Source organism: Oryctolagus cuniculus, chromosome 19 (genome assembly GCF_964237555.1).
Source record: "Oryctolagus cuniculus chromosome 19, mOryCun1.1, whole genome shotgun sequence".
NCBI classification, from domain to species: domain Eukaryota; kingdom Metazoa; phylum Chordata; class Mammalia; order Lagomorpha; family Leporidae; genus Oryctolagus; species Oryctolagus cuniculus.
The window spans coordinates 66,078,272-66,102,990 of record NC_091450.1 but is presented as its reverse complement, the minus strand read 5'-3'; the positions used below and the strand labels follow the sequence as shown (position 1 = coordinate 66,102,990).

Sequence of the window (24,719 nt, the reverse complement as noted above, 5' to 3'; positions counted from 1 at the left end):
GGCAAACTGTCCCCTGGTGAAAGCCACTGATGTAAGCTGCCCTGTATTTTCACTCAAAGTAGTAGGCTGGGAAGTTGTTTCCTGACAGATTTCACCAGCCTATGTTTAGGAAGCATATCCTGGGAACAACTTGAGGGGATTTTTAAAAAGTTCATGAAAAAATAAATTAAAATAATATTACAAATTACAGGCTTTTCCTAGAATCATATCTGAAAAGTAAAAAAAAAAAAAAAACTATTACATATATGCCATCAGTTTTTATTTATGGTTAACTTCAAATTTTGCATGAGTTAAGATTTTGAGATTTCTATTTTCCTATTTAAAAAAGGACTATTCTAATTTAAGAAAACTTGATACAAATATCAAATTAATATTCACTTTGGATAAAAACATTTGGATGACTTTCATTCTGAATGAGAGTGCTTTTTTAAAAGGAAACAATGGTGTTAAGTCAACAGAAAAGCACTCTAATAAACCTAAACTTTAGTTCTGAAGACAAACTGCCTGAAAACAATTAAAAATGATTTTTATTAGCCACACTAGTTTAATTGTACTCAGTGCCCAAGACGGAAACCTTTTCATAATGATGGCATTGAGAGAGAATAACCCCAATTTTACAAGCAAGAGAGGGCTGGAAAGACATTTATCGTTCAGAGCTACACATTTCAAACACAAAACCTTCATTATATTCATTTATTCTTTCACTCACAAAATACTTATTGAGCATGTACTAGGTGCAGACACTGCTAGGTTGCTGGGGATCCAGGAGTGAACAAGCCAGGCAGCTTTAATTTAGGGAAGAGAAGTAATATACAGGTTGAAAAACAAAAATGAGCAAGCCTATTCACAGAGACAGGAAAACCAGAGGAGGAATAGCGCTCCGCAGTGCAGTCACCTGAGGGTCTTGTTAAAAGGCAGGTTCTCCTTCAGCGGGTCTGTGATGGGGCCCAAGATGGCATTTCAAACACACACACACAAACGAAAGAAAAAGCAAACTGCTCTAGGTGATGCTGATGCTCTGGCCTGAGGACCATACTGTTGGCCCCACCGCTCTAGACAGAGAAGCGGCAGAAAAAGCTACCCTAGCTAGATGCTGAGGGAAGGTCTTTTTCAGGAACTAGACTCAAATGCAGAATGGGAAGGAGCCATTCTTAGGAGACACGGTCTGCACAAAGGCTAGGAGTGTGCCAAAACAGAGCCACCAAGGTCACATACGATGATCAGGGAGATTAACAGGAGAAGCAGACAGGAGTCCAATCATTTAAGATAATGTAGGGCCCTGTTTTTAGGCCATGATAAAGGCTTTGTATCTTATTCTAGTTGCAAAAAAGACATTCATGAGGTATGCCTATTTAAGGTGACTGCTGGCTCCTGTGTAAGGACCAAACTGCAGGGGGCAAGAGAACAGAAGAGAAACTATATGCAATCAAACTTCTTCTTATCTGAAGTACGAATTCAAATTTAAATCAGCTGCCTTTGGCAATGGACATAATTGGGCATATTGCCAAAGTTATCAAGAGTATACTGAATTTTTATACATTCAAAGCATTGGTCTAAGCCTGATTATTCACAGGGGATCATATGGGTATTTTCCTTGAAAACAATGCAGTAATCCAGAGTGAATACATTATTTTATCAAAGGAATAAATGCATAAGATCTCAAAAAAATACCAAAAGCCTTATAGAACAAAACAGAGACTACCCTATTCCTATCACCCTCATACTCAATTCTGATTTTCAGAAGCAGAAGTCTTTTCCTGTTTTCTGCTCCTTTTTGCCTCCACATTTGTAAATAATATGCTCACAATGCTATTTCTTGATTTACCAATTCTAAATATTACCATTTGACTTTTTAATATGGTAGGGCAAAATACTGCTGGTTCAATTTGTGCACATACATCAAGTTAACACAATAGCATCTCCAAGTGCCATCACCCTGCTTCAATAATTGTGCCTTGCCAGTACTGTGGCATAGCGGGTAAAGCACACGGGTGCTGGTTCGAGTCCCGGCTGCTCCATTTCCGATCCAGCTCTCTGCTGTAACATGGGAAAGCAGTAGAAGATGGTCAAGTCCTTGGATCCTTGCACCCACTTGAGAGACCTGGAAGAAGCTCCTGGTTCCTGACTTTGGATCAGCACAGCTCCAACCTTTGTGGCCAATTGGGGAGTGAACCAGCAGATGGAAGATCTTTCTCTCTGCCTCTCCTTCTCTTTGTGTATAACCCTGACTTTCAAATAAATAAATAAATCTTTAAAAAAAATTGTACCTTTCCTGTTTCATTTCCACCTCTACTCACCACACAATGGTTAGTATTAGTTCTTTTTTCTTGAAGGCAAATAAATATATAATTTATTTGTTATTTCTGGGGCTGGCATTGTGGTGTAGTGGGTTAAATTATTTGTTAAATATATTCACATTGCTGTGAAACAATCTGCAGAATTTTTTCTTTTCTTTTTTTTTTAGATTTATTTTTATTTATTTTATTTATTTATTTATTTATTTTTTTTTTTTGACAGGCAGAGTGGACAGTGAGAGAGAGAGACAGAGAGAAAGGTCTTCCTTTGCCGTTGGTTCACCCTCCAATGGCCGCCGCGGCCGGCGCGCTGTGGCCGGCGCACCGCGCTGATCCGATGGCAGGAGCCAGGAGCCAGGTGCTTTTCCTGGTCTCCCATGGGGTGCAGGGCCCAAGCACCTGGGCCATCCTCCACTGCACTCCCTGGCCACAGCAGAGGGCTGGCCTGGAATAGGGGCAACCGGGACAGAATCCGGCGCCCCGACCGGGACTAGAACCTGGTGTGCCGGCGCCGCTAGGCGGAGGATTAGCCTATTGAGCCGCGGCGCCGGCTAGATTTATTTTTATTTATTTGTAAGAGTTACAGAGACAGGTAAAGCCAGAGAGAGAGAGAGAGAGAGAGAGAGAGAGAGAGAGAGAAAGTCTTCCTTCCGCCGGCCCACTCCCCAAATGATTCGCAACGGCCAGAGCTGAGCCAATCTGAAGTCAGGAGCCAGAAGCCTCCTCCCAGACCTCCATGCGGGTACAGGGGCCAAGGGCCCGGGGCCATCCTCCACTGCCCTCCCAGTTCACAGCAGAGAGCTGGATCAGAAGTGGAGCAGCTGGGAATCGAACCAGCGCCCACATGGGATGCTGGTGCTGCAGGCAGGCCAGTGCCCTAACCCAATGCACACAGCACCAGCCCCCAGAATTTTTTCATCTTGCATAATTTAGACTCTGTAACCATAAAAGAACAATTCTCTTCCCACCCTATTCCTCCAGCCTCTGGTAACTATCATTCTGTTTTCTGTCTGTGAATTTGATACCTCAGATAAGCAGAATCATACAGCATTTCTTTTTCTATGACTGGTGTATTTCATTTAGCATGGACAGTGTCCTCAAGGTTCATCCCTGCTGTAGCATGTGACAAGACTTGGCTGTTTAAAGGCTGAATAAAATCTTACCATACATATATTTCACATTTTGTTTATGCATTCATCCATAAATAGGTATCTGGGCTGCTTTCATCTCTTAGTACATAGAACTTTTCTGTTGTGTGTGTGTGTGTGTGTATTTTTCTGTTGCACCAGTGAATTAAAATTGCTCATAATCTTTCAGTCATTCCTCTGATAGGAAAAAGACCCCTGGTAGGAAAATTTCAGGTAAAACTAACTCAATGTGAAGGCAAATCAAGAGATGTGGTTCACAAGACAACAGCTGGAACATTCCCTACCATTTTGTTAACAGTGTGGTTTGTGGGAGTGAGGTAGCCCTGGACAAGATGAAAAATAACCCATATTTCCTCCATACTAAGCTCATCATCAATTTAGAAAAGGGAGAAAAAAACCTACCTGTATAAATATGTATATTGATCCTAATGGTAAATTAAACAGTGGACATTAGAAACATATAAGTTAATGCTTGACCCAAAAAAAAAAAAAAAAGAAGTTAATGCTTGAGTTTGTTCCTTTTGAGGAAATGACCAGCTTGTATCAAGAAAAGGTCTTTCTTCCAGGTTATGACAGCATGTCAAATGAGACTTAAGATTATTTCAGCTGAAAGAGCCACCTTTGTTTTTTCAAGTTATATCAGGAACAAAAAAGAGCCACAAATACTAAAAAGGAAAACTGGATTCTGCAAAGTATAAAAAGGATGGGATAATACATTCATGGTAAATGACAATACTATATGTTCAATACATAGTTATAATTATGATAACTATGTATGTAAAATTTTCTGCAAGGGGCTGGCATGTGGTGTAATAGGTTAAGCCTCTGCATGCAGCACTGACATCCCGTATGGGTGCTGGTCTGTGTCCCGGCTGCTCCTCTTCCAGTCCAGCTCTCTGCTGTGGCCCGGGAAGGCAGTGGAGGATGGCCCAAGTGCTTGGGCTCCTGCACCCACATTGGAGACCCGGAAGAAGCTCCTGGCTCCTGGCTTCGGATCGGCCCAGCTCCGGCCATTGTGGTCATTTTGGGAGGGAACCAGCGAATGGAAAACCTTTCTCTGTCTCTCCCTCTCTCTGTCTGTAACTCGGCCTCTCAGATAAATAAATAAATCTTAAAAAAAAATTTCTGGCCGGCGCCGTGGCTCAATAGGCTAATCCTCCACCTTGCGGCGCTGGCACACAAGGTTCTAGTCCCAGTCGGGGCGCCGGATTCTGTCCCGGTTGCTCCTCTTCCAGGCCAGCTCTCCGCTGTGGCCAGGGAGTGCAGTGGAGGATGGCCCAAGTCCTTGGGCCCTGCACCCCATGAGAGACCAGGAGAAGCACCTGGCTCCTGCCTTCGGATTAGCGCGGTGCGCTGGCCACAGCGTGCCAGCCGCGGCGGCCATTGGAGGGTGAACCAACAGCAAAAGGAAGACCTTTCTCTCTGTCTCTCTCTCTCACTGTCCACTCTGCCTGTCAAAAAAAAAAAAAAAAAATCTGCAAAGCTTAGTGAAAAACTTCTATAAGATACTTGTGTGTGTGTGTGTGTATTTAGTTTTCATTATTCTCAATTCTATTAAGGTTATTGAATGACATCAATACAACATGAAGTTGCACAGTCCACAAATAATTTTCTTCCAAATTCTTTATGCATAAACAAAATTTGTTAAAATTCTGTACCACTAAATAAAAGTATCTGAATGAAAGTTCACAATAATCTCATATGCAGCATTCAGAAAAATATAGCCCATACCACTGCCTGGTCTCAGGCTTTCTTGAAGCTGCCTAGAAAATGATTCTTCCCAAACTGCATCTCCATAACCCAGCTGCCTCAAGATAACCCCAAGATAATATCCTACATTTTCATATACTTACTTATTTCAAAGTTAATGTCTTTAAAACATACATTTTTTAAAAATTATATATTTATTTTTCATTTTTTATCTGAAAGGCAGACACACACACACACTCCATGCCTGCATAGCCAGGGCTGGGTAGGCTGAAGCCAGGAGCCCAGAACTTCTATCTTGGTCTTCCACACAGGTAGCAGGGACCTGGGTATAATCAAGTCAACACCTGCTGCCTCCCACGGTACTCTAGAGCAGGAAGCTGGATTGGGATTAGAGGCCGGACTAGAGCCAGGCACTCTAGATATGGGAGGTAGGCATCTCAGCTATTAAGCCCAACACCCACACCTCTGCCAGTATTTCTAGTAGGATTATTGCTATTTCCCTTCATTAGCTAGTTACAAGGTTACATGAATTTTGTGTGATCTACTCATCCCTGTCCCATAAATAGCAGGTGTGTGTGTATACCTACATACGTGTGTGTGTGTGTGTGTGTTATAACAACTTTTGGGGCCAGTGCTGTAGTGCAGGAGGTTAAGCTGCCACCTGTGATGCAGGCATCCCATAAGTGCAGGTTCAAGGCCCTGCTGCTTTACTTCCGGCCCAGCTCCCTACTAATGCACCTGGGAAAGCAGTGAAAGACGGCCCGAGTACTTGGGCCTCTGCCACCCGTGTAGGAGGCCCAGATGAAGTTCCAGGCTCCTGGCTTCGGCCTGGCCCAGCCCTGGCTGTTGCAGCCATCTGGGGAATGAACCAGCAGATAAAAGATTTCTCTCTGTCTCTCCATCTATGTCACCCTGCCTTTCAAATAAATAAATAAATAAATATTTTTAAAAACTTTTTATTGAAGCAGTTTATATATGAAAAAGTACACACAAGTGTGTAAAACTCAATGAATTTCCATGAGCTGAATATGCTTGTGCACCAGAACCCAAGTCATGAAATAGAGCAGTCAGCACCCTGGACGCCCCCTTGTAGTCACTTCTCCTCCTCCAGGACAACCACTATTCTAATGTCTTCTTATAAAACAGAACTATCACATTCAACACCATTCTATCTAATGTATTAAATATAAAATGCATAATAAAATATTTAAAAAATACATTTTAGGGCAACAACCTTGTAACCACCACCCAGAACAACAGATTTTTGCTTCCCCTTCCATGTGCCTCAACCTAATTAAACACTCATTTCCTGTTCTTTTTTTAAAGATTTATTTATTTATTTGAAAGAGTTACACAGAGAGAGGAGAGGCAGAGAGACAAAGAGAGAGAGAGAGGACTTCCATCTGCTGGTTCACTCCCCAGTTGGCTACAACTGCCGGAGCTGCGCTGATCTGAAGCCAGGAGCCAGGAGTTTCTTCCCAGTCTCCCACATGGGTGCAGGGGCCCAAGGATTTGGGCCATCTTCTACTGCCTTCCCAGGCCATAGCAGAGAGCTGTATTGGAAGAGGAGCAGCCGGGACTAGAACCGGAGCCCATATGGCATGCTGGCATTTCAGGCCAGGGCGTTAACTCACTGCACCACAGCATCAGCCCCACATTTCCTGTTCTTAAAGATTACAACAATTGAGCCGGTGCCGCAGCTCAATAGGCTAATCCTCCACCTAGCGGCGCCGGCACACCGGGTTCTAGTCCTGGTCGGGGCGCCGGATTCTGTCCCGGTTGCCCCTATTCCAGTCCAGCTCTCTGCTGTGGCCAGGGAGTGCAGTGGAGGATGGCCCAAGTGCTTGGGTCCTGCACCCCATGGGAGACCAGGAGAAGTACCTGGCTCCTGCCATCGGATCAGCGCGGTGCACCGGCCGCGGTGGCCATTGGAGGGTGAACCAACAGCAAAGGAAGACCTTTCTCTCTGTCTCTCTCTCTCACTGTCCACTCTGCCTGTCCAAAAAAAAAAAAAAAAAAAAAAAACTATATTTTACTTAGCTTTCTGTTATTATCATTGATATTCAAAAACCCTCTTGAGCAGTATCTGTTGATATGAGCCTCTTTCATATCAGGAAATCTGTCGGTTGTAATTTTTCCCCTGGAGACTCTGCCTGGACTCCTCAACCTCCCTGGGCTGCTCTGGAGGACCTGATTTGGGTTGGCTGCTCTCTTAACCTGCTGCACAGCTACAGTCTAAAACTTCTAATTTCTTTCCCACACAGGATCTTTATTTCTTAGATTCTAGAGTCTTCCTTTTCCTCCTTCGTTTACTCCTCTGTCTTGGTGGAATAATCCTCCAAGAGACTCCTTAAGAAAATATATTTGGCTCAAGTACTTGGGTTCCTGCCACTCAGGTAGCAGACCTGGCTCAGACTGATCAGCTCTGGCCTTTGCAGGCATTCGGCATGCCAGCAGATGGAAGACATCTCCCTTTCACTCTACCTTTGAAATAAATAATAAGTCAATCTTACAACAACAACAACAAAAAACCACACTCATGGGACAGGTTTTTAGCATGGTGGTCACGATGTCCATTAAGACATGCGTGCCCTGCAATAAAGTACTTCAGTTTGATAACTGCTCCAGCTCCAGACTTCAACTTCCTGCTTGATGCAGATCCTGGGAGACAGCAGGTGGCTGGCTGCTCAAGCACTTGGTCTCCTAAGTTCTCTCTTTCCCCTTTTGCTTCATTTTCTAAATAAGCGTGATACACTCTTCCAAGCTTTCAAGTGAATTCATTTATTAAACTTACTGTGTGGAATATTATTATGAAAACAACATTGAAAGAGCCTTTCAAAACTGGAGTAGGGAGGCCATAAGGGGAGAAGGACTCACAGCAGCTGCCTGGGCATGTGAACTCTGGTTCCCTTCTGACTGCAGGTAACTACAACATATCATTACACTGTGCCTAGAGACTAAAGATGCATATCAAGAAATCATGGGACTCTTATTTTATGGCCATTTGTACTGAGTATATACATTCTTTTCTGTATCTTCTGTTGGTCACAGAGCCTCTGCCCTTCCTTAATTTCCAAAGAAGTTCTCCACAAAGGAACATTCACCTCTGTGCCACCTGCTCACTTAAACTCCCACTTTTCCTTGCCATCTTTGGAAACATTTAGATTCAGACCCATCTAAACTTTCTCCCAAGTTGCATTCTTCAAGGCCCCAAATAAAGACTTTGCTTTTAGAGTTTCTGAGTATGCACTGATCAACAATTGCTACCATATATCTAATTTCTAAGTGTTCTTATTCTGATTGGTTCTTTTACAAACGCATCTGACTATGTTTCAGGTTACCACTTTTTCTTAGATATAAGGAAAGAAAATCATTTAAGTTTACTTCTGACGCTGTTTGTGAGTGTCTGTGGTATTTGCCTATGTGTGTCTGTCTCCCGTATTGGAGACTTCTCAAATGTCTGGCCCGATGACCCTTAACTATCTACTCATTTGTAAGATCATGGCACTGGTCTCTGGAATGTTAATTTCAATGCTGGATAAAACAGAAAATGCCCATTATAGCTGCTCTCTTCCACTGATGACAGCTAAAACTTGAGTAACAAAAAGGAACTGAGAACTCTGAAAAGTAAAAATAGGTGGTGGATAGGGGAGGCAAGTCAAAACCTGAACAACCAGTACAGCGGAGTACCGTAGGAGTTTTTTTCCTCCTTCTATTCAAAGATAACTTCTGGCTTTGAATCAAAGGTGGCCCAAGTTGCAGAATTGTCCAGTGGAGCAGTCGATCAAAAAAGTCCCTGTTCTGGGAGAGTCTAAGAGAAAGGAACTCATGTGACCTAGAACATGAAAATGGTCACAGATTGAAACACAGTGAAAAAGCGTGGCATCTCTGCCTTTATACTGCATCTGTGTCCTTTGCCACCCTAACCTTTGGGTCAGACTGCATGTAGACATGTTAGTCACGAGGGGAATTCTGCTTGCAGCTTAAGGTTTCTGCAAATGGGCCCTTACATGCTCTCTTCCTCGGAGGAGACAAGGAAGAGCACAGAAATAATGATTGCTCTGTTATGGTTTTATTGGAGGACCTTGACCATATCCCCAGCTCTCAGTCAACCAATCAAGAGCAGTTTTACAACCCTTTTCGAGCCCTTGCTGGTGCCCAGGTATCTGCAGTAATCCATCACCTCTCAGCCTTTCCCTCTCCCCTTTTCCTGCCACTTGTACTTAAAATTGGTCTATGACAAGGCATGGAGAAGATAGTTTCTTTAGGGTGCTAGCCCAGCCATCCTTTTGGTTTACCAGTACTCCAAATGAAATTGCGTCCTTGCTCCAACACTTCACCCTCAAGTTAATGGTTTTTTTGTGCGGTGGGCAGATGAACTTGGACTCAGTAACAGTTTGTTTTCAGATTTATTTTCTTTCTCCCTTGGCCTTGCTTAAAGGTCAGTATGATACTGTGAAACATACACTTGGTCTGCATCAAGTTTCTTGACGTAACTCCTAAAATCCGTGGAATCTCCGAAGTAATAAATGTCTTGCTGTAGCTAGTCAGTCAACAGATGGATGGCAGCCCCAACCCTCAACCTTCAGGGAATGGAGACAGGCCAAAAGTCAAGCTGATCACCAAAGGCCAATGATTTAATCAATGGTGCCTGTGGAGGGAGCCTCCATAAAAATCCAAAAGGACATGGTTCAGAGAGCTTCCGTATAGCTGAACACAAGGAGGTTCCTGGTGGGTGAGGAGCCCAGAGGGAATATGGACACTCAGTGCTCCTTCCCCCATCCAGCTCTTTGTCCTATCCATCTCTTCAGTTTATCAGTATCCTTTGTGACAGCCTTTATAATAAACCAGTGAACACAAGTATTTCCCTGAATTCTGTGAGCTGCCTGAGCCAATTAATTGAACCTGAGGAGGGTGAAGTGGGAACCCTGATTTACAGCCTGCTGGTCAGAAGTACAGGGAAAACAACCTGGGGCCTGCGATGGGCCTCTGAAGCAGGGAGACTAAGCCTTCCACCGTGGGCTCTCCAGCCAAACAGTGTCAGAACTGACTTGAATTAGAGGACATCCAGCTGATGTCCACTGCTGAAGGACTACTCTGACTTTCAAATAAATTTTAAAAAGAAAAAACCAAACAATATCTGGAATTAAATATCCACTAGAAGACATCAATAGCAAACTAGTAACACCAAAGGGAATATTAATATTCTAAAGAATGCAGAGAGGAAAAAGACTTTAAAAATACAGACTTAGGGTAGGGACTTGTAGGATAATATTAAAAGTTAACATTCATGTCACTGGGTTTCTGGAAGGAGACAAAGACAGACATGGTGTGTGTGAAAAATAATGACAGCCGGCGCCGCAGCTCACTAGACTAATCCTCCACCTGCGGCACCGGCACCCAGGTTCTAGTCCCGGTCAGGATGCTGGATTCTGTCCGGGTTGCTCCTCTTCCAGTCCAGCTCTCTGCTGTGGCCCGGGAGTGCAGTGGGGGATGGCCCAAGTGCTTGGGCCCTGCACCCGCATGGGAGACCAGGAGAAGCACCTGGCTCCTGGCTTCGGATCAGTGCAGTGCACTGGCTGTGGCGGCCATTTGGGGGGTGAACCAACGGAAAAAGGAAGACCTTTCTCTCTCTTTCTCTCACTATCTAACTCTGCCTGGCAAAAAAAAAAAAAAAAAAAGGAAAGAAATAAAGAAAGAAAAGAAAAGAAAAAAATGACTAAAAACACCCCAATTTAACTAAATATAAAAATTTGTAAATTCAAAAAACTCAGTGAATGTGCAGCTACTAAACTCAACACTATACCCAGACATCATAATCAAACTACTAAAAACCAAAGCTAAAGAAAATACTTTTGAAAGCATCTAGAGAATAATGATACATTATATGGAAGAGAATAGTAACTCAAATGCCTACTAATTTCACATCAGAAACCATGAAGGCAAAAATCTTTAAAGTGTTGAAACAAAAAGAATTGTCAACTGAGAATTCTCCATCTGGCAAAAAATATCTTTCAGGGACCATGGATAATTGAAGGCAATCTCAAGGGCGGGAAAACTAAGAGAATATATTATCAGATCTGCACTAAAAGAAACATTAGTGAGGGGCTGGTGCTGGTGAGAGTCCCAGCTGCTCCACTTCCGATCCCGCTTTCTGCTGTGGCCTGGGAAAGCAGTGGAAGATGGCCCGACTCCTTGGGCCCTGCACCTGCAGAGGAAGACCCAGAAGAAGCTCCTGGCTCCTGGCTTCAGATCATCTCAGCTCTGGCCATTGTGGTCATTTGGTGAGTGAACCAGCAGATGGAAGACCTCTCTTTCTGTAACTCTTTCAAATAAGAAAAATAATAAATCTTAAAAAAAAAAAAAAAAAAAAAAACCCAAGGACTCCTGGCAGGCACACTATTAAAAAAAGAAAAAAAGAAACACTAGTGAAAGTTCTTCACAGTAAAGGAAATGATACCCGAGGGAAATATGGAACTTGAGAAATGCAAAACAACAGAATGGTAAAGAGACTATTTTGTCTCCTGCATTCTTTTAAAATATGTAAGATTGTTCAGCCTTAAAAAAGGAGGGTGAGCAAGCATTCAGCCTAGTAGTTAGGACACTAGTTGAGATGCCCAATTCCCGTTAACTGACCACCTGGGTTCGATGCCCTCTCCAGCTCCCGAATGCAACTGTCTGTTGATATGGACCTGGGAGGCAGTGATGATGGCTCAAGTGGCTGGGTTCCTACCACTCACGTGGGAGACCTGGCTTGAGAGCCCAGCACCAGCCTGTTGTAAGGTGTTTGGGGAGTGAGCCTGCACATGGGATCTCACTTTCTATTTCTATTTTTTTTTATTTGTTTGACAGATCTATTTCATTTTTTTTTAAATTTATTTGACAGATAGACAGTGAAAGAGAGAGACAGAGAAAAAGGTCTTCCTTCCATTGGTTCACCCCCCAAATGGCCGCCACGGCCAGCGCCCTGCACTGATCCGAAGCCAGGAGCCAGGTGCTTCTCCTGGTCTCCCATGCGGGTGCAGGGCCCAAGCACTTGGGCCATCCTCCACTGCACTCCCGGGCCACAGCAGAGAGCTGGCCTGGAAGAGGAGCAACCGGAACTAGAACCTGGCGCCCATATGGGATACTGGTGCCGCAGGCAGAGGATTAACCAAGTGAGCCACGGCGCTGGCACCCTTACTTTCTATTTCTTTGTCTCTGCCTCTTGAATAACTTTAAAACAAAAAGAAGGCAATTCTGTCATTGATGACAACATGGAATGAAATTTAAGAACATCATGTTACGTGAAATAAGCCAGGCACAGAGAGACAAATACTGAATGTTCTCACTTATATGTGGGATCTAAAAACAAATATCAAACTCCTAGAAGCAGAGAGCAGAACAGTGGGGGCCGGGGAAGTCTCGAGAGGAATCAGGTTTGTTCTTGAGTTCTACTGTATCCATGGTGAATACAGTTAATGAGAGAACTGTATATTTCAAAACTGCTAAGAGTAAATTTCAAATGTTCTTACTACCAAAGAATATTTTCTTGTTTATTTTAGGTAATGTATATGTTAACATTGGTCATTATCTCATAAATACATACAATTATGAATTACCTATTTATAATGAAATTTTAAAACCCTCATTCAAGGATTATCAAAAGATAAAATATTTTTCAAAATATAAGATTGTTGGAAGCAAATGTTATACCATTGTTGAGTGGAGTTTTCAATTTATGTAGGGATAAAGACACATGACATAACGGGGAGAATAATAGGATCTTTAAAGTTGTAAGAATTCCTGCATCGTGGTACAGATTAAGCCACCACCTGGGGTGCTCCACTTCCAATCCTGCTGCCTGCTGAGCCTGGGGGTGCAGTGGAGGATAGCCTGAGTACCTGGCCCCTGCACCGCTGTGGCAGACCTGGATGGAATTCTCAGCTCCTGGATTCAGCTTGACCCACTCCACCCACTGAGGCCACTTGGGGAATGGACCAGCAGGGGGGAGATCTCTTTCTTTCTCTGTGTCTCCCACTCTGTAATTCTGTTTTTCAAATAAATAATTAAATCTTTAAAAACAAATTCAGAGATAAATAATTTATAAAAATGAAATTTTAAAAATTTCAAATATCTAAAAGAAGGCATGAAATAGGGGTAAGAATGAGCAAAAAAGGTGAAGATGCAAATAGAAAAAATAAGTAAATAAAAAGGTAGACTAAAAGCGAAACATATCAACAACTACACTGAAAATAAATGGCCTAAACACATGAATTCAAAGACAGATGCTGTCAAACTGAACTTAAAAATAAAAAAGGCCCAAGTATATGCTGTCTTCAAGAAACTCATTTTAAATATAATGATGCAATTAGGTTAAAACTAAAAAGATCAAAATGAAGTACCATATAAATACTAATCAAAAGAAAATTAAATGATAAATTTTATGTTATATATTTTATCAACAAGAAAAAAGGTATAGAGGCAGTATTAACCACCAGAATGCAGTGTCCAGAACATGGGAACTTAACAGGGAATAAAAAGAGACATTAAAAGGTCAATTAACCAAGAAGACAAAATGCTCCTAAATGTATAAGCATCTAACAAGAAAACTTCAAAATGAAGCAAAAATTAAATGCCCGAGACAGAGCATTTGGTATAGTGCTTAAGATGCTACTCAGGATACCTGCATTCCATATCAGAGTTTGATTTTAAGGATTTATTTATTTGAGAGGCAGAGTTACAGAGAAAGGAGGAGAGACAGGGAGAGGGATCTTCCACCTCTTGGTACATTCCTCAAATGGCCGCCCACAGTGAGGGCTGGGCCAGGATGAAGTGGGAGCTGCTTCTGGGTCTCCAGCATGGGTGCAGGGGCCCAAGTACTTGGGTCATTTGTGGCTCTGCTTTGGATCCAACTTTTTGCTAATAGGCACCCTGGGAGGCATGAGGTGATGGTTCAAGTACTTGAATCCCTGCAATGCAGATGGAGTTCTGGGCTCCTGGCTTTGACCTGGACCAACCCCAGCTCTTGTAGATATTTGAGGAATAAACCAGCAGATGGAAGCTCTCTGTCTGTTTGAAAGGAAAAAAGAATCCACAACAATACTTAAGGATTTTGATGTTATTTCTTATCAGTAAATGATAAACAGAAAATCAGAAAGAATTCAACAGGTCTGAATGGAACTATTAACCAATTGGACCTTACATTGTATAATAATCTACCCAGTGATAGCAGGTCACATGTTCTCAAATATGTGTGGAATTCTCACCAAGACAGACTTTATATAAGTAAACATAAATAAATTCAATAAATTTAAAATAACTGAAATTGCATAAGGGAATCAACTAGGAATTGGTAATAGAAAATTAGACCGAAATTAAACATCTAAAAAATATGCATGGGTCAGAAACTATTTTGAACTAAATAAAAATACTACATATAAAAAATTGATGGTATGCAGTGAAAGCAGCCCTTAGAGAAAAACATATAGGGACCAGCACTGTGGTGTAGTAGGTAAAGCCACCACCTGCATTGCCAGCATTCCATATGGGTATCAGTTCAGGTCCTGCCTGTTCTACTTCCAATCTAGCTTCCTGCTAATGTACCTGGGAAAGATGTAGAGGATGGCCCAAGTGCTTGGGCTCCTGCACCCACATGGGAGACCTGGAAGAAGCCCCTGGCTCCTGGTTGCGGACCAGCTCAGCTCCAGCCTTTGTTGCCATTCATATTGTATTAAAATGCTAATATTAAACAACAAGAAGAAAGGTCTGAAATCATTACTATAAACTTCTACCTTAAAAAACACACACACAAACAAACACACACAAGGAACCAACTAGACCTACAACAAATAGAAGGGGGGAAAAATCTCAAAAACCCAAGAGTAGAAAAAAATCAGGGGCCAGCACTGTGACATAGCAGGTAAAGCCGCCATCTGCAGTGCTGGCATCCCACATGGGTGCTGGTTCAAGTCCCGGCTGTTCTACTTCTGATCCAGCTCTCTGCTATGGCCTGGGAAAGCAGCAGAAGATGGCCCAAGTGCTTGGGCCCCTGCACTTGCATGGGAGACCCGGAAGAAGCTCCTGGTTCCTGGCTTTGGATTGGCACAGCTCCAGCTGTTGCAGCCAACTGGGGAGTGAACCAGCAGATGGAAGACTTCTCTCTCTCTCTCTCTCTCTCTCTCTCTCTCTCTCTCTCTTTCTCTGCCTTTCCTCTCTCTGTGTAACTCTGACTTTGAAGTAAATAAATAAATCTTTTTAAAAAAGAAAAAAAAAAACAATGAAATTTACAACAGAAAACAGAAAATAAATGAAACCAAAAGTTGATTCTTCAAAATGATTGAGAAACTTCTAGCTAACATTATTGATAAATATTTGACAAAGAGGGAAAAAAAAACACAAAGTATTAACATCAAAAATTAAAAGGATATCATTACAGTTATATATATTAAGAGAATAAGGGAATACTACAAACAACTCTATACCCATAAGTTTGACAACTTGGATCAAAAGGACTAATACTGTGAGATTCATAAATATCAGTAGATAGTGTCAGTAACTTGTAGAAAGTAAAAGGATCTAGAAAAGCCAAAACAGGTTTGCAAAGTTGGAGAACATACACTAACTTTAAAATATCCGAGGGCTGAGCACTTGTGGTGCAGCGACTAGGATGCTGCTTGGGATGCCAGCATCCTAGAGCCTGAGTTTGGGTCCTATCTCTCTTCTGATTTCCTGCTGCTGCACACCTTGGGAGGCAAAGAGTTTTGGCTCCAGTTGTTAGGTCCCTACCACCCACATGAATACCCAGATTGAGTTCTTGACTCTTGGCCTTGCCTAGCCCCAGCTGCTAGAGGCATTTGGTGGAGCAAACCAGCAGATGGAAGATTTCTGTCTGTCTCTCTGCCTCTCAAGTTAAGTAAGTAAATAAGATAATCTAGAGCTATGGTAATTAATCAAGACACAGTATGGGACTTGCGTTGAGATATAGCAGGCAAAGCTATCACCTGGGATGCCAGCCTCCCAAATGGGTACAAATTTGTGTCCTGGATGCTCCACTTCTGATCCAGCTCCCTGCTATTGATCTGGGAAAGCAGTGGAAGATGGCCCTAGTGGACCTCTGAAAAACACATGGGAGACCTGGATGGAGCTTTGGGCATTTGGCTTCAGCCGGGCTCAGCACTGGTTGTTGTAGCAATCTGGGGAGTGAATCAAAGGATGGAAGATCGCTCTCTCTCTCTGCCTTTCCCTCTCTGTAACTCTTTCAAAATACATAAATAAAAAGACAGTGTAGTGCTGGATAAACACAATGATCAACATAGAATACAGATTTCAGAAACAGACATGACCACACACAAAAACTGAATCTCAACCTATACCTCATACTTTATTTATTTTGAAAGATTTATTTATTTGAAAAGTAAAGTTACAGAGAGAAGAAAGGGAGAGATAGAAAGAGAAAGAGTGAGAGATCAGTCTTCCATCTGCTGGTTCACTCTCCAAATGGCCGCGACAGACTTCAGCAATCTGCTGCTGCTTTCCCAGGTGCATTAGCAGAGAGCTGGATCAGGAATGGAGCAGCCAGGGCTCAAACTGACGGCCATATGGGATTCTGGCGCTGCAGGTGGCAACTTTAGCTGCTATGCCACAGCACCAGCCCCTACTTCATACTTCTAAATACTTTTAAAACAATGGCAAATTGGTCTTCATCGATACTTAAACATTTGCTTTGTGAAAGACATTGTTCTCAAAATGAGAAAACAAGTAAGAGACTGAAGAAAAAATGCTTGCAAATTACCTACCAAAGAACTTTTATCCATAATCCAGTTTTTTTTTTGTTTTTTTGTTTTTTTTTTTTTTTTTGACAGGCAGAGTGGACAATGAGAGAGAGAGGCAGAGAGGAAGGTCTTCCTTTTGCCGTTGGTTCACCCTCCAATGGCTGCTGCGGCTAGCGCGCTGCGGCCAGCGCATCATGCTGATCCGAAGCCAGGAGCCAGGTGCTTCTCCTGGTCTCCCATAGGGGTGCAGGGCCCAAGCACCTGGGCCATCCTCCACTGCACTCCTGGGCCATAGCAGAGAGCTGGCCTGGAAGAGGGGCAACCGGGACAGAATCCGGTGCCCCGACCGGGACTAGAACCCAGTGTGCCGGCGCCGCAAGGCGGAGGATAAGCCTAGTGAGCCGCGGCGCCGGCCCATAATCCAGTTTTAAAAAACACTAAAAATTCTAACACATCTACCAGAATGGCTGTTAAACATAATGGAACCCAAAAACTCAACACATCTAAGTGCTGGTGAGTATGTGAAGCAACTGGAACTCTTGTATGGAAAACAAATTGGCATTTTCCTCTGAAACTTAAACTTATATGACCTAGAGGTCCTATTCCATTTATTCTAGAGACACAAAACCTTATGCCCACCAAAAAAAAAAAAAAAAATTGCACAAATGATTATTGTGGATTTATGGTTGTCCCAAATTGGCAATAACCCGACTTTCCTTCAACATGTGAATGGATGAACAAGCTTTTGCAAACTATGGAATATCACTCAGCAATAAAAATGAAAGGACTATTTGCTTTTGAAAATTTGTTTATTTAGTTATTTGAAAGGCAGAGTTAGAGAGAGGCAGAGGCAGAGAGAAACGAGTAAAGAGAGGAGAGAAGAGAGAGGAGAGGGGAGAGAAGAGAGAGAAAGAGAGACAGAGAGAGAGAGAGAGAGAGAGAGAGAGAGAGAGAGAGAGAAACTTCATCTGTTGGGTTCACTTCCCAAATGGCCCCAATGGTCAGAGCTGGGCCTATCAGAAGCCAAGAGCCAGGGCTCTTACAGGTCTCCCACACAGGTGTAGGGGCCCAAGGACTCGCACCATCTTCTATTGCTTTCCCAGGCCGTAGTAGAAAACTGGATCAGAAGTGGAGCAGCAGGGTCTCAAACCGGAGCCCATATGGGATGCCAGCACTGCAGGCGGCAGTTTTACCCGCTATGCCACAGCGCCGGCTTCAAAAGGACTACTGATACATGAAAAGACAAGGATGAATCTCATATACATTTATGGTAAGTGAACAAAGTCAGACTTAAAGACTAAATACTGTAAAATTCCATCTTATGGACATTATGAGAAAGGCAAAACAACTGGGATAGAAAATAGATAAATGTTTGTCAGGGGCCAGGGATAAGGAAATGTTGACTACAGTAAGGGAACCATTTTGATGTTTACAATAGTAGTGGCTACATAATTATATGCATTTGTTTAAACTCAACAAACTATAAAACATACAGAATATACAAACTTAAGAGCTAATCAAGTCATTAGAGGCACTCCAATGTCAGTATCTGTGTATATTTTATCTAGAAAGAAAATGTTTCTCTAGAAAAGCTTTAAAATCCCACCACTAGGGGTAAACATGGGGATTAAAATGCCTGGTTGCTAAATGTTCTCAGAGCTGTGCATACTTTCTCTTTCTTGTCCTTGTGGTTTTATACAATCATTTTTTTTGAAGATTGCTTCTTCTGGGTCTCCCAAGTGGATACAGGGGCCCAGTACTTGAGCCATCTTCTGTTGCTTTTCCAGGAGCAATTAGCAGGGAGCCGGCTCATAAGCGGAGCAGCCGAGACTCGAACTGGCATCCACATGGGATACCGCCACTGCAGATGGCAGCCTAATCCACTATATCACAGTGCCTGCCTCTATACAATTTCTTTTATTCCTTTATTTCCTTTGGTGTTCCCTGATGGTATAAACACATGCATTCAATCCATTATGTTTACTTAGAAATCTAAAATTCACTTATTCAAAATTTATCAACTATCTATATAAGCAGTGTTTGAGACAGTAGACTGTGAAGTTGGGCACGAATGAATCACAGTCCTCACTCTCAAGAAGCTGTCTTAAAGAACAGAGAAAAACCATATTCAGAAATGTGACGTAATGCTGTGGAGCACTCATGTACCCAAGTGAAAAGGGCTTAATTCTGTCTAGGAGGGTTAACAGTAATGTGGTGGTGACCGGAGGGGTCAGAATGGGAAAGAGACCACCTAGGAGACTGCTCTAATAGTGTAGGTGAGACATGAAGGTCTGACCAAGGGCTAGAGGGCTACAGATGTTCACATATCAGTCTTAAATGCAGATTCAGAAGTGTGTCTCTAAAAACTAGTCATAAATAAGGCAGTATGGAGAGATAAAAACAAAGTTTGGTTATGGATGGAATCCTAGCAAGCACCACAAGTTAAGAGAAGGAGTCCATGAAAGGGACTGAAAATGGGCTACAGCAGCAAGAGAAGCAGTACAGAGTACCAAAGGAAGGATATAATATTCATTATCAAGTCCAAAGGAAAAAGTGAGTGAAATACAGAGCAAAAGGCATTTCTTAGAATTGACAAGCTAATGATGAATTGTGACTTAAAAGAAGGGGCACACCAGCGCTGCCTGCAGTGCAAGTATCCCATATGGGCGCTGGTTCAAGTCCCAGCTGCTCTACTTCCAATCCAGCTCTCTGCTATGGCCTGGGAAAGCAGTGGAAGATGGCCCAAGTCCTTGGGTCCCTGCACCTGCATGGGAGACCTGGAAGCAGCTCCTGGCTCCTGGCTTCGGATCAGCGCAGCTCCAGCCATTGTAGCCATCTGGGGAGTGAACCAGCGGATGGAAGACCTCTCTCTCTCTCTGCCACTCTGTAACTCTGCTTCAAATAAATAAATCTTAAAAAAAAAAGTGGGGCGGGGGGAGGCCTTTAGCCTAACAGTCCAGATGCTGGTTAGGTCAACTCTGTAGCACACTGAAGTACCTAGGTTCCATTCCTAGCTCCCAATTCCAGCTTCCTGCTAATGCAGATCCTGGGAGGCAGGGGTAATGGCTCAAGTAATTGGGTTCCTTCCATCCACATGGGAGACCTGGATTGAATTCCTGGCTCCCGGCTACGGTCCTGTCTGTTGTATGGATCTGGGTAGCAGGTGGGAGCTCTGTCTCTGGTTCTCAAAAAATAAGGAATGAGTAGACATAGCTGTCAGTCACCACTAGTCCTATATAAATAGAACTAACCATTTGATCATTTGTCTGCTAGTATGTTTTCAAAAATTTTAAGATAAACTTGCTCAAAATATGAAGACTAATGTGGCATATATAAACATTATCATGAAGTGTAGTGTTAAACTCTAACAGTGGTTCCAATGAAAAACGTCCCAGAGATTTTATTTGACCAGAGGTTGGTAAACTATTTCATGGTGTAATCTAGCCCACAACTATTTTTGTAAACAGAGTTGAAATGGAACACAGCCATTCTCATTTGTATTGTATTTCTGATCACTTTTACACTATAATAGAATAGTTCAGTAGATGGGACAGAGGTCATATGCCCACAAAACCTAAAATATTTGCTATCTGTCCCTTCACAGAAAAAGTTGGCCAACTCACATTTGACCAGTATAATGTCACTACTGATAAAGATTAGGCAACTTCGGAATCTAAGAACAGAGTATCCAGATTAAAGAGGGTAGAGACTAACGTGCTGCTAAGTGCTACCATTTGGCCACCAGAAGTCGCACAACTGGTTTAATTTGGTACATTCAAACTTAGCCCAGGATCTAGCTTTGGGACTTTAAAATGTGAAAATCTTGAAAACCCGTGAGAGCGTCCAGCCTCAGCAAGCCAGGTTCTGAAGACATTAGAGCTTACGGAGCCTCTACTGAGAAGCCCACCCTCCCCAGGTCCTAGATGATCCTACACTATTGATTCCTAAGTACAATGCATCAAGGTACCATTTCACACATGCCTATACCTGAAGAGGGCACCTTTGTAACCAGGGTAGAAAACCTGACTGCTCATCTCTATCTCAGACTTCAAGACATACTTCATTATGCCTCATAGGCTGCCTTTTAACTTGTTCCAGAAGGTCAAGCTTCCAGTCATCCACCACATGACTCTCACTGCTCTGTACTTTCCATCAGAATCTGAAATTTTACAAAAATGCAAATACAAAAAAAGATTTTTTTCTTTAGCTTGTCCTTAACATCACGAATTTCCTTGCAGTCATTCAGATGAAAAGAGCTTTTGGTGTCATACTCATTTGGCAGCGCCATAAAGAAAAATGCCCTCTTCCCTTTCATTTTTTGCTTGCAGGACTTTGTTCCTCTTTCCCTCTTGCAAAACTGTGGCTCCCTGGAGGAACATTTCAACACAGACATGCCCCAGCCACTGCTCTCTCTCGCCGCCCACACACCGCCACACCTTCACACACTCTCATTCAAGAAAGCTTTTAAGCTCCTAGCTTAGTCTTTCTGTCCTCTCCAACTTCTGCTTTATTTTTGAGACTTCAGTATCATGCAGATGAACCATACATCAGTTACCCCTTAGCAACTTCAACTCAGTTACCTTATTCTGTGATCAAATGCTCTTTGTCATTACCACAAATAGAGAAAGGAACAAGAGAGATGTAATATTTGAAGAAATAGTGGTGAAAACTCTATAGCCTCTACAATTCTATACTCAAGTCTAAATATCACTTGAAATTGAAGGTTAATTTTTTTTTCTTTTCCAGATGGAAAAAACTGAATTTGTTCACTTTGCAGACCTACACTATAAGACGTTCTACAAGCAAAAGAAATAGCATCCTAGACAACAGTACTACAAATATGTAGGGAATAAAATTAGAAAGGAGAAACATGTAGAAGACTCAACATCAATGGATGTTAACTACATAAAGCAATGTCTTGTGGGGTTAACAAATATATAATGTGAAATTAAACAAGTGAAACAAGTAAGACCCGCACAGTAACAGAGAAGTGACAGAACTAGTAATTAACATTAGGCATTAATTAAAGTCAAGGATTCATTGTATAATACATAAAATAATGACTAAAAGTAAATGTAGAGGCCAGCATTGTGGCTTAGCGGGTAAAGCCACCGCCTGCAGTGCCAGCATCATATGGACACCAACTGCTTCTCTTCCAATCCAGTTCTCTGCTCTGGCCTGGGAAAGCAGTAGAAGATGGCCCAAATCCTTGGGCCCCTGCACCCATGTGGGAGACCTGGAAGAAGCTCCTGGCTCCTGGCTTTCGATCAGCGCATCCTGGACCATTGTGGCCATCTGGGGAGTAAACCAGCAGATGGAAGACCTCTCTCTCTCTCTCTCTCTCTCTCTGTAACTCTGCCTTTCAAATAAATACGTAAATCTTAAAATAAAATAAAATAAAATAAAATAAAATAAAATAAAATAAAAGTAAATGAATGTATCTGAATAGGTAATGAAGGAGGAGAATGGAAGGAGGGGGCTGGAATAATAAAAGATGTCTGAATAATCCAAAACAATGTGAAAGGAAAAACATACTAGAATTTGTAGAAATAGAAATTGTAAGATATTACTAAATATATCAGCAATGAAATTGACCATGTAGGGGCCAGTGCTGTGATGTAGCAGGTAAAGATGCCGCCTGCAGTACCAGCATCCCATATGGGCACCAGTTTGAGTCCCAGCTATTCCACTTCCAATCCAGCTCTCTGCTATGACCTGGGAAAGCAGTAGAAGATGGCCCAAGTCCTTGGGCCCCTGCACCTGCATGGGAGACCCGAAAGAAGCTCTTGGCTCCTGACTTGGATGGGTGAAGCTCTGGATGTTGCAGCCATATGGGGAGTGAACCAGCAGATGGAAGACCTCTCTCTGCCTCTGCCTCTCTGTAACTCTGCCTTCCAAATAAATGGATAAATCTTAAAAAAAAAAAAAAAAAAAAAAAAAAAAACTGACCATCTAAACAGGCTACTAACACAGTTATTAAAAATACTATGAACTTATGAACTCTCGTAAGATGTAGCTAACACTGTTTAAAGGGAATGTAGAACCATAAATGCATACATTAGTATTTTTTAAAAGATTTATTTATTTATTTGAAAGTCAGAGTTGCACAGAGAGAGAGGAGAGGCAGAGAGAAAGGTCTTCCATCTGCTGATTCACTCCCCAGTTGGCTGCAATGGCCAGAGCTGCACTGATCTGAAGCCAGGAGCCAGAAGCTTCTGCCAGATCTCCCACACAGGTACAGGGGCCCAAGGACTTGGGCCATCTTCTACTGCTTTCCCAGGCCACAGCAGAGAACTGGATGGGAAGTGGAGCGGCCAGGACTTGAACCAGTGTCCATATGGGATGCCAGAACTGCAGGCAGCAACTTTACCTGCTAAACCACAGCGCCAACCCCCATTAGTCCTTTAAGTATCAACCTCAAAAAGGTAGAAAAATAATTGCAAATTAAACCCTTCAAAAGTAGAAGAAGCTAGTAAATATAAGAGAAATGGTAAATAATATAGAAAATAGGAGCCAGTGTTATGGCACAGTGGGTTAAGCCACCACCTACAACACTGCTAGCATCTCATGAGTGCCGATAGTAGTCCCGGCTGCTGCACTTTTGATCTAGCTCCCTGCTAATGCATCTGGGAAAGCAGTGGAAGATGGCTCAAGTACTTGGGCCCCTGTATTCATGTGAGACCCATATGGAGTTTCAGACTCCTACCTTTGGCCTGGCCCAGCCCTGGCCATTGAGGTTATTTGGAGAGTGAAGCAGAGGATGGAAGATCTCTAACTCTTCATTTCAAATAAATAAATCTTTAAAAAAATATTTTTAGGGGTAAGCGCTGTGGCATAGTGGGTTAAGCCACCACCTGCAGTGCTGGCATCCCATTTGGGTGCTGGTTCAAATCCCAGCTGCTCCATTTCCAATCCAGCTCTCTGCTATGGCCTGGGAAAGGAGTAGAAGACAGCCCAAGTCCTTGGACCTTTGAACCCCTCCCTGCACCTGTGTGGGAGACAGGGAAGAAGCTCCTGTCTCCTAGCTCCTGGCTTCCGATCAGTGCAGCTCCGACCATTGCAGCCAACTGGGGAGTGAACCAGCAGATGGAAGACCTTTCTCTCTGTCTCTCCTTCTCTAACTCTTCCAAATAAATAAATCTCTAAAAAAATATATTTTAAACATAAAGGAAATAAAAGTATAATACTAATCAAAGATGAAAAAATATGCTCAATGTCTATAAAAAGATTTACCTTTAAAAATATAGCAAGGGCCAGCGCCATGGCTCACTTGGTTTATCCTCCGCCTGCGGCGCTGGCATCCCATATGGGTGCCAGTTCTAGTTTCAGTTGCTCCTCTTCCAGTCCAGCTCTCTGCTATGGCCTGGGAGGGCAGTGGAGGATGGCCCAACTCCTTGGGCCCTGCACCCTCATGGGAGTTCAGGGAGAAGCACCTGACTCCTGGCTTTGGATCGGCATAGCGCCGGCCATAGTGGCCATTTCGGGAGTGAACCAATGGAAAGAAGACCCTTCTGTCTCTCTCTCTCTCTCTCACTGACTGTAACTCTGTCAAATAAAAAAAAAAAAAAGAGAGAGAGAAAGAAATTATCAGGAATGAGAAAGGGCTCAACACCACACAGACTACTTAATACATTAATCTTCTAGATCTTGCTTTTTTTTCCTTTTCAGATTGATTTATTCAAAAGGCAGAGTGACAGAACAAGGGGAGACAGAGAGAAGGAAATAAAGATATATAGATAGACCGACCGACCGACCGACCATCTGCTGCCTTTCCAGGCACATTAGCAGGAAGCTGGATCTAAAGCAGAGCGGCC

At 42.7% G+C, this 24,719-nt stretch overlaps 2 protein-coding genes across 2 annotated transcripts in view; one reads left to right on the top strand and one right to left on the bottom strand.

Moving 5' to 3' along the window:
• The window catches only part of GUSB (glucuronidase beta), a 53,174-nt gene extending 30,842 nt beyond the window's left edge, over nt 1-22,332 (top strand). Inside the window, exon 13 of the mRNA XM_070064749.1 lies at nt 21,652-22,332. Within this exon, the coding sequence (XP_069920850.1) occupies nt 21,652-21,751 (100 nt within the window). The 3' untranslated portion in view covers nt 21,752-22,332. The remainder of the gene's footprint in view (nt 1-21,651) is intronic.
• VKORC1L1 (vitamin K epoxide reductase complex subunit 1 like 1) overlaps nt 1-24,719 on the bottom strand; it is a 77,235-nt gene that overhangs the window by 9,463 nt on the left and 43,053 nt on the right. The window lies entirely within an intron of this gene.